Source organism: Monodon monoceros, unplaced genomic scaffold (genome assembly GCF_005190385.1).
Source record: "Monodon monoceros isolate NGI ecotype Baffin Bay Population unplaced genomic scaffold, NGI_Narwhal_1 Super_Scaffold_5, whole genome shotgun sequence".
NCBI classification, from domain to species: Eukaryota; Metazoa; Chordata; class Mammalia; order Artiodactyla; family Monodontidae; genus Monodon; species Monodon monoceros.
This window is the reverse complement of record NW_021703782.1, coordinates 107,305,767-107,315,790: the sequence shown is the minus strand read 5'-3', so window position 1 is coordinate 107,315,790 and position 10,024 is coordinate 107,305,767. Positions and strand designations below refer to the sequence as shown.

The 10,024-nt window shown below is 51.8% G+C and overlaps 1 protein-coding gene and 1 pseudogene across 2 annotated transcripts in view; both read right to left on the bottom strand.

Annotated features, from left to right (window-relative positions):
- LOC114884499 overlaps positions 1-2,101 on the bottom strand; it is a 5,833-nt pseudogene extending 3,732 nt beyond the window's left edge.
- The window catches only part of GPR107 (G protein-coupled receptor 107), a 73,066-nt gene that overhangs the window by 187 nt on the left and 62,855 nt on the right, over positions 1-10,024 (bottom strand). Inside the window, exon 20 of one of the 2 annotated variants that reach the window (XM_029201499.1) lies at positions 1-2,197. This exon is cut by the window's left edge and continues 187 nt beyond it. In XM_029201499.1, coding sequence (XP_029057332.1) covers positions 2,101-2,197 — 97 coding nt within the window. In that variant the 3' untranslated portion in view covers positions 1-2,100. The remainder of the gene's footprint in view (positions 2,198-10,024) is intronic. The other variant, XM_029201498.1, reaches the window with a different exon arrangement.

Below are 10,024 nucleotides of genomic sequence, written 5' to 3'. Positions count from 1 at the left end.
TGTGTGTGTGTGTGTGTGTGTGTGTGTGTGTGTGTGTGTGTGTGTGTTTCCTCAAACCTTTGGTTCTTGCCAAGAGGTCTACGGCCTAGTCGAGAACATCTGCTTGCAGGACAAACAGCAAACACGTCCCTCGGAGGGAAGCACCAAAGGAAGTTTTGGCCACAGTATGCGACACATTTCTTAATCACTGGGATGGTGTTCACGTCAGGAAAACAAAGTCTGAAAAATACTCCCGTCCTCCCTGCCACTTCCTTCTCCTGTCACACAGCTCCCAGATTACTTAAAAGACAAAAAAAAGGCCCTTAGATGAATACTTGGGGCCTATTTCCTCGCTCCTGAAGATGGGAAGACACACGAACCCTTCCCTAAAATATCTGTGGAGAGGTGGGCAGCAGCAGCCTTGGAAGACGCTGGTCTTCCTCCTCACTCAGCCAGGACCGAGCCCCTGTGGAGGTGGCACTGGGCAGAGCACAGAGGGCTCATCGAAGCGCATAGAAAGGACACTTGCTTCCTCACTGGTCATTTAGGAAGTGACAATGGTACAGGAGAGGGAAAATAACTGTTTTCTGAGTAAAGACACTTCAGGTTCCCAAGCCGGGCATACTGAGCGGCACCCCTAAATCTTGTGGTTTCTGATCGACCCTTCCAAGCCAGAGGTAAGAGAATAACCACCAGCCACCGTCACCATCCAGCACCCAGGAGGCAGGCCAGGAGGTCAGGGGGGGCTCGGGCTCCTGACGCACGTGGGCACTGGGAGCTACCCCGCCCGGCCGGGACCCCACGCTCCAGGGAGCTTGCCTGATGCAGTGTTTCAGTCCCCATCTCAGGCTCCGGCAGCCAAAGCCTTAGTAGGAAACGAGCGGAAAGCCCTGCTATGCCCTCTGTCACAGGGAACCTTCTGAGCTTGTCCCAATACTCAGATGGCTTGGCTACGAGCTGCAGTACTGTTCACTCAGGCAATGTATCCATGCTCCTCTCCAAGCTCTGAAAGTTTGGAAGGGAACCTCACTGAGCTTCTGTGAAAGGTCTCATCATCCCCACACCCCAGAGTAAACCTGCTAATCACCCTCATCTTCTTTGCATACTTACTCTTGGAATACAGGGACAAGGTCTGCTGCATTCCTCCCTTTAGAAGTCCTACCTGGCTACAGGAAAAGCTCTGTCATGATGACGATGTGCCTTAAGGATCTGCTTCGACATGATCCTTTCTGCCCCCAGCTGCTCCTTAAGGAAAAGTCCTTCCTGTTTCCCCGTATTCTGATCACACAAAATAGATGCAGCTGCGAGAAGAGAGGGACGAGAGGGCCGCCAGAGACGGTGCTGCTCTGCGCCGTCGGGGGGACCAGATGTTCAGGGAAATCCTACAGGAGGCGGCTTTTCGAGCTTAAAAACACACTTCCGTCCATCCATTAGGTAACACAGAACACACTTCAGTCAAGAGAGCCATTTGCCACCACCAGGGCCTTGACTCTGACACCGTAGCCCTCGGACGACTGTCGTTCCTGGTCACTTTCAGAATCCGGGATGAAGGTCTGGGGCGACATTCAGGGCCGGAAATCCTGGGGCACTCTCTTAATACTAAATTGGGTTTTGACTTTGCTTTCTAAAATAACCTGATCTCACTCGTTTTTTGTCCCCAAGATGCAGCGATGCTCACCTCTCCCTTCTTTGTGAGCCCCCGTGCCCCACTCGACATCTGCTCGTTTCCTAAAGCCCCTTCCCGTGCCCTGAACGGCTGCAGACACACCACCACCCGCCATGCCCCATCCACCAACATTCCAATGCTACACACTGGGTCACAACTGCACCTACCTGAAGAGTTCCCAATTTAAAATAATAGAGATTAAAAACAAAGTCTTCCTTTTACCCTCCTCCTCTTACACCCCCTACCCAGCACTCCCACCTGAAGGAGAATTCTAGCTGCCTATCACCAGCCACAGATCCGGCTTCCAGAAAAGAGTGAAAAGTTAGGCTTCCGTGGCAATTGCTCCCAGCCACATGCTCTGCGGTGTCACCGTCGGGAGGGCCGACCTCTCTCGCCGACCAACAGGACTACGAATAAACCGTTTCCTTTGACAGTGCCGCCTCGGAGCTCCTCCATCACGCGCTGCCTTCCCACTCACCCTGCGGCTCCACCGAGCCGTTGGTCACCTTCTTGACTTTCTTCATATTCTCCATCACCCCTGACGTGGTCACTCTGAATGAGGGAAAAAACGAGGAAAACCTCAGTCTTAAAGTAAAAGGCCGTCTTCACCACAGCACAGTGGCAGCCAGGGGTAAAGGGCGTTGGCTCTGGAATCAGACACACGTGGGTTCAAATCCTGACCCGCCCTTTGCTAGCTGTGTAAGCTTGCCCAAGTCACGTGACCTCCCTGTGCTGCAGGAGAAACACAGTCCCCACTTTCCAGAACTGTCGTGAGGGAAAAACGAGATTCTCTGTCCTGCCCAGTCACTACATACCAGCTGTTATCACAACCAGCATTCATCTCTTTTTGTCACAAATTTTTATGTTACGTATCTACACTAGTCACAGTTATGACACAAGTATCTGTATCATAATTAACATTCTGAAAAAAGCTCATCAGCTGTAGACGTTTACACCAGCCAGCCTCAGTGGATCATTTCCGAGTCCTGGGACAGAACCACAGGTTTGGAGGAACTTTCTGGGCCCAAAGATTCTTTGACCGTTAGAGACACAGAGTGACTCACGACATCTCCTGAGAAGGTGGGGGTCTATGAGAAGACAGCCTCTTGCCTCACAAAATGTGAGCTAGACAGATTCTAAGGATCTGGGTATCCATGACACAACTGAGCAGCTCCGTAGCAGGAAACACCAAGCCGATACTGAACTCCACCTGGTAGGCGGAGCACAGGGGATTTTCAGGGCAGCAAAATGACTCTGTATGATTCTATTATATAACGGTGGGCACACATCTGTCCAAACCCACACAGTGTACAGCACCAGGAGTGAGCCTTACTGTAAACTACGGGCTCTGGATGATAATACGTCCATACAGGCTCATCAATTGTAAGGAACGTACTACTGTGGACAGGGGATGCTGATAATGGAGGAAGCTATGCGTGTGTGGGGCGGGGGCATATGCGAAGTATCTGTACCCTCTGTTCAATTTTGTTCAATGTTATGAACCTAAAACTGTTCTACAAAATAAAGTGTTAGAAACAAACACCCCTGGCCCAGCATCTCCTTAAGGACTCTAGGAAGCAAGGAGGCACCTATGTTCGTCCATCGCGGACAACAGGAATCTCCTAATCAGTAAAATAAATTCAATCACTCATTCCAACAGGCTCTCTCCAAGGACCCTACCTGTCCCCCGCACCAGCTCCCAAGTCCTGTTACTTACAAGTGGCAACTCAGTGGCCCGACATGTGACATCTAGAGTTTGTCCAGCTGGACCTAACAGTAGATAAATTATTTTATTTGAGTAAGGAAAGAAAATTTTTTCTCCCTTCTTTCCTGCCACCAGCTGCTGCTGTGACCAAGCCCCAAAGCCATCCAGTCCTCCCCAGAGTTGGGGCTTTTCTCAAACAAGAGTCCTTTGGACTCATGCGTTATCTGTACTTCTGGTAAAGCCAGGACAAAGTATGCTGCAGGTAGGTGGTTCTTGTGGGAACTGAGGGATCCCTGCAGAGGCTGTGGGTGAGTATAAATGCAGCCCCCAGACAAAGGGAACACCAACTGGGAGAATCTAGCATCACTTCCTGCCAGCCGGTGCCCGTCTCGGGACTGACCTCACCGGGAAGCGCTCACACTTCTCCCAGGAGAAATCCATGCACCCAGGGCGGCTTCTAAAGGGACCTTCTCCAGACTAGGACACGGGCACCACAAGCCTTTCCAGCCCCAGCAGAGCAACCCCTATGCGCCTCCAAACCTGTTGATGTAAGGGAAGAAGTACAACCTCGAGTCTTCCAGAAACACTCCTGGCAACAGCCAGCAGATCGTGTGGCTACTGCCCCAGGTTGAAAAGGACAAGGAGGAGGCCAACCCGCGCGGACGCGGAGGGCAGAGCACAGGCGCCGTGACCCGAGGACGGCTCGGAGAGCGGGCCTGGGAAAACCTTTGCTCCCTTTCCTTCCCTAAGGAAATACTCCTTGCCAGATGGTGGCCCAACTGAGAAAACAACATTCACTCTGTCAGGCCAGGCCTGGGGCAAGGACAGAGAGCTGGAACTGGTGCTCCCAGGGAGCCCACTGCCCAGCAGAAGGGACGGTCTTCCAGACGGACACGCAGAGCCACTTCACACAGACAGGATGGGCGTGCCAGGGTGCAGGTGTGACGACGGCTTGGGGTGAGAAGAGTCACCTCCTGTGCTGAAAGACAGGAGCAGCAGCGAGGTGGAGGAGAGGGGGGAGGGCAGGGGAGTTTCTGAAAAGAAATCTAACAAGAAAAGGCTTGGAGGAAACACAAGAAAGCTCCCCGACAGTCAGGGAGTGCTAAGAAGCTGCGGGTGAAGGAACGTGGCAGGAGAGTCGAGGGTGGGCACGCGGGGCTGTGGACGGCCTTCCGTGCTGTGTCACCGGGGTGGGCGTGACTCTTATACCTGGGTTCTTGGGCCTGGCTCCAGCAGGATCCAAGGGAGTCAAAAAAGCACAGAGACACCTGAACCCCCAACATTCAGAATCTAGTCTCCGGGGAGGAGCCAGGGTATCCTCTTAAAAAACAGTCTACAGGTGATTCGGGTAGCTGAGGAGAATGGACGGGAAGGGAAGAAGATGGGAGGTGAGGACATCGGCCACACGAGGGCAGGGCACCAGGATAAAGTGGGGAGAGGGCGGGAGACACGACGTTAAGCCTCCAAGAAGCGGTCACTCACCCCACACAGGCCGAGGGAGAGGGAGGCATTTAGGCCAAGACCCATATTCTGCTGACAGCGACTGGGTGGATGCCGAAGCCCACAGGGTATGCAGGGGAGAGGCAAGCTTGGGGTGACAGTGGACAGGTGGACAGAGGGACCCGAAGCTCAGGACAGGCAAGGGGGCTGGAGACTGGGGAGCGGTGAGTGAGCGGAGTGGAGGCGCCCCGGCTGCGGGGTGAGGGGTGTGTGGGCACAGAAGGGCGGCACGGGCGGAGCCAGCGATGATGGGATGTGGTGTGAGGCTGGACGGGCGCTGTGCCCTGGCTCCCCAGTGAAACTTCTGGGAAGTGAGAGGGGTGCCAGGTGGAGGAGACAGAGGAGGAGACCGTGGTCAGACTGACGCCCGGGAGCCTCCCGGGCAGGAGGTGGCGCTTTGGCAACTTCACAGCTCCACGCACACCCCCCGCATGCCCTGGTTTCAGTACAAACACTGAATGGGGACAACAGCCGAAGAGCCGTCCTCGGAGCAGCGCCCCGCACTACACACAACCTGCGCACAGGCCCTCCATGTGGCGCAGAAAGACACCGGACAAAGCTCAGGTCGAGCACCGAGCAGCGGTGATTTTCAGTCTAAACTCAAACCCCAGGGATGCGAATGCAGGCGCAGCCCCCGGAGCCGCCCAGGCGGGGAGAGCCCGGCCCCCAGAGGGCAAGGCCTGCCCTTCCTGCCTCTGCCCATCCCAGCCCTGCCTGACCTCTCGCCCCCACTGCTGAAATGCCTTTCTGTGGCTCCAGACACACACCTCTATCGCAGCGCTGTCTACACTCTGTCATGCTGTTCCCGTAGGAGACTGGGGCACCGGCTGGTGTCCGGAACCACCTGTAGGGCTGACAGAGCGCTCATACCACCACAAGTAGACTCGGTGCCCGGGCCAAGCCGGCCTCTCTGGCTGCCAAGTCCCACGCTGCTTCCAGCAGAAGCTGTCCTGCCCTCAGGGCCTGCTCAACTTTTTTGAGCTGAGGTGGCCACTCCTGACTTCAAGAGGACACTGGCCCAAGGGTCAGCAGCTCCTGAGCCGGTCTGAGGCAAGGGGCAACAGTGCTAAGCCGACAGAGGTGCTCCCGGGGGATGGGTCCAGGGGAGTGTGGAGGATAGAGAAGACAGTGGAGCAGAGAGGTGCCCAGAGGAGGGGAGCTCCAGCGGAGACGGGGGGAGCAGACGGACCCAGCTGCCTCTCACTTTCCTTCTACCCCTATGTGGTGACGTCTCTTTTCCTTGTAGAGGCCTGAGTCTCGTGTTTGCAACCAACAGGGCCCTAATGAATACGGGAAAGACGAGAAAGGGGGCTTCGGGTCCCCACTGCTCCTTCTGCCACACGAGACTGCCGTCAACTGTGGCCTGGGCCGAAGTGGCACACGGATGCATCTGTTTCTGTAACCGAACTAAATCTAAATGCTAACCATTTCTGGACTTGAAATGTGGAGAGGTTTGGTTAAGAGACAGTTCTATTAGTCTCCAACCTCTGTTTCTACATTTCCTGGTTACCCACTTGCACGAATGCAGGAAGTAGTAAAAGGTTGCCGGAGAGCCTGAAGCCGGCACTTGGGAAGGGGAACTCCAGAGACACAGCTTCTGGAACCCAAACCAGATCTCTTCCCACTCCCGCTTCTCAAGATGGCAGAAATAATTCAGACCATCGAGGAAACGCATAGCACGTGCGGTGGCTAAAAGTCTGATAACTGAAATTACATCCAATACTTAACTTGATTTTGTTATGATAAATTCTGTTACCAAAATCAGTAAGCCACTCTGAGCTTGAGCCCAAAGAGAGATGTCAAAAGGAACAGAAGGAGAAAAAGATGGAAAGTCAGCATTACTTCTGAAGGCGCCCTCACCCCCCCAGGCCCAGGGGGCGCAGCTGCCCGGACTGCATGCAGGCCTAGGCTGGAGGCGGGGAGGACGCACTACCCTGGGCCAGACTCACTTCCCAATGCACCGCCCTTCCGCAGCTCAGCTTCAGACAGGAGGTAAGAAGAGGTGAATGAGAAGCTACCCAGAACCTCAGTCGGCAAGGTCACTGCGCGGCCCAGGTCAGAGTTCTGGTGCAGAGGGCATATTAGGAAGGGTGTGAATTCGTCTCAGGTGTGCGAGGCATAAACATTATTACTGATACTTTGCACAAAGAGGTGCTTAATGTCCTGGGTGGGGATCAGACCTAGTGCCCTCCTTCAGGAAACACCCTCCAGTGTGCATGACAGAGCACTCAAGACCTTCTAGAAAATACAGGCGAGGCTGTGCTGGTCTCTGGTTTGGGTTATTTCTGGAGGATTTAAGAAGGGCCCTCCAGGAATAGAACTTCCGAGCAGAAGAGGGAGATGACAGTCCGGGCTCGGCGGTCCCAGAAGCTGCTGAGCCTTGACCCTCACCTGTGGCTGAAGCCTCCCCCTCAGGCCTTTTCTGCTGTCACATCTTATAACTTCACAGAGCTTTCCCAACAGTCGAGTTCTCAGCTAAAGAGAAATCCCAGCACAACTGCCTTGCTGACTAAAAGGCACCTGGCCTCAACTGGCTCCTCAACTTGTCTTTCACAGGCTCATCGGGGCTGGTGCTCCCGGGAACACCACCACCACTCCTGTAAGCAAACCTTCATTTGGGCCGACTCCCTCTCTAGGCTGGTACATGTGCAGCCCTCCCGTCACGGAAGAGACGCTCACTTCACCATTACGGGAGGGCCCACACTCAGCCAACCCTGGAGAACAGAGCACAGAGCGCTCTTCCCCGGTAACAGGAGTAGAAGCTGAGGCAACCCAAGGGTCAACCTTGGCTCAAACTGCCCACCCTCCCCAAATCTTGCCAGAAGAAAGAAACACACTCCCCCTAGTCTCCAGCGGACTGCTGGTCTGTCTTCTTCCCTTTTCCCCCCCTGATTTTACACACACAGGCCCTCTTGCGTTTTCGCTACCACTACCACCAAATACTGTCAGAGAGAAATAAAAACCAAAACAAATTTTTAAAATTTTGCCAAGGAGACAAACATAGCTTAACAAAGCGTCTGCGCTTCTAGATGCAACGGCTGATGGAAAGGATGTGGGGGCAGGAACGCCTGCCTTGCTGGGGAGAACATCAACTGACCACACTTCAGTCAAGCGGAAGATGCTAGGACCCAGCCATTCAGCTTCTCGCTATGACCCCAGAGCAACCCTGCCTCAAACGGTTACGGAATGCTGAGCCACAGGGCTCCCCGCAGGGGAAAGGAAAAATACACCACGTCTCAGGTTACTTTCCAAAGCTGCTGCTTACCAGATGGACTCTATTTTTTTATTTTTTTACCAACAGCTTAAGTATTCTAATTGTTTCCAACTAAGCTTGTTCATTATAAATATATAATAAAAATGTACAAAGAATAACGTTGCACTTTTTGGTTAGATTTAAGTCAAAGGCATTCATCAATAAGGAATCTTCGGATGTGAATATTCCAGAAATTTCTCTAAGCCATCTGATGAGGAAATTGTCTCTGAATATTACCTTACTTTGGAAGGTATTGGCGGACATTTAAATTGAACTCAGACTTCTTCAAAATAAACCTTAATTTAAAAACACTATTCTGGCCAGAGGGTCTGGCTTCCAATCTGCCTGAATCTCGGTGCTGCCTGAGATCCTTCCCTTCGGGACACTGATATTTCTAGGAAAACCCTCAACTACCAGGAGCCACTAAAAATAAAATAGGCCACTTGGATGATCACAAAGGTCTGAGAGACAACCAAGAGTCAGGGCAGGGTTGAAGGAGGAGGCTCATCTCCTCCATGAGGCCCCTCCTTCAAGATTGGGAGAGGGGGCTGTTTATCTAATGCATAGACACCAACACAGAGTCGAGCAAAATGAAGAAATCGAAGACTATGTTCCAAACAAAAGAAAAGCTAGAACCTCAGAAAAAGCCCCTAATGAAATGGAGAATTGACTAGAAAGCTTTTCTGAAAACTAAAATGACTAGTTTAAACAACTTGTATATGAACGTGAAGCATGAAAACAAATTTACACAAATGAGAGACCTAACGGAAGGAATGGCTACCTTGATTTAAGGCAGCCTGGGAGCATGTCTTAAAAAGCAGTTATGCAAGATGATTAAGTTCCATATATACGCTGTAAAACACTGTGGCTATAATTAGCAACACTGTATTATACACTTAAACATTTATTAAGAGGCCACGTGGCTGACAGGGTCTTGGTGCTCCAGCTGGGTGTCAGGCCTGTGCCTCTGAGGTGGGAGAGCCGAGTTCAAGACATTGATCCACCAGAGACCTCCTGGCTCCATGTAATATCAAACAGGAGAAGCTCTCCCAGAGATCTCCATCTCAATGCTAAGACCCAGCTCCACTCAACGACCAGCAAGCTACAGTGCTGGACACCCTATGCCAAACAACTAGCAAGACAGGAACACAACCCCACCCGTTAGCAGAGAGGCTGCCTAAAATCATAATAAGGTCACAGACACCCCAAAACACACCTCTGGACGCAGACCTGCACACCAGAAAGACAAGATCCAGCCTCATCCACCAGAACACAGGCACCAGTCCCCTCTACCATGAAGCCTACACAAACCCCTGAACCAACCCCTTAGCCATTGGGAGGAGACACCAAAAACAACAGGAACTACGAACCTGCAGCCTGCGAAAAAGAGACCCCAAACACAGTAAGTTAAGGAAAATGAGAAGACAGAGAAACACACAGCAGATGAAGGAGCAAGGCAAAAACCCACCAGATCTAACAAATGAAGAAGAAGTAGGCAGTCTACCTGAAAAAGAATTCAGAGTAATGATAGTAAAGATGATCCAAAATCTTGGAAACAGAATGCAGAAAATACAAGAAACGTTTAACAATGACCTAGAAGAGCTAAAGAGCAAACAAACAATGATGAACAACACAATAAATGAAATTAAAAACTCTCTAGAAGGAATCAATAGCAGAATAACCGAGACAGAAGAACGGATAAGTGACCTGGAAGATAAAACAGTGGAAATAACTACCGCAGAGTAGAATAAAGAAAAAGGAATGAAGAGAATTGAGGACAATCTCAGAGACCTCTGGGGCAACACTAAACGCACCAACATTCGAATTACAGGGGTTGCAGAAGAAGAGAAAAAAAAAGGGACTGAGAAAATATTTGGAGAGATTATAGTTGAAAACTTCCCTAATATGGGAAAGGAAATAG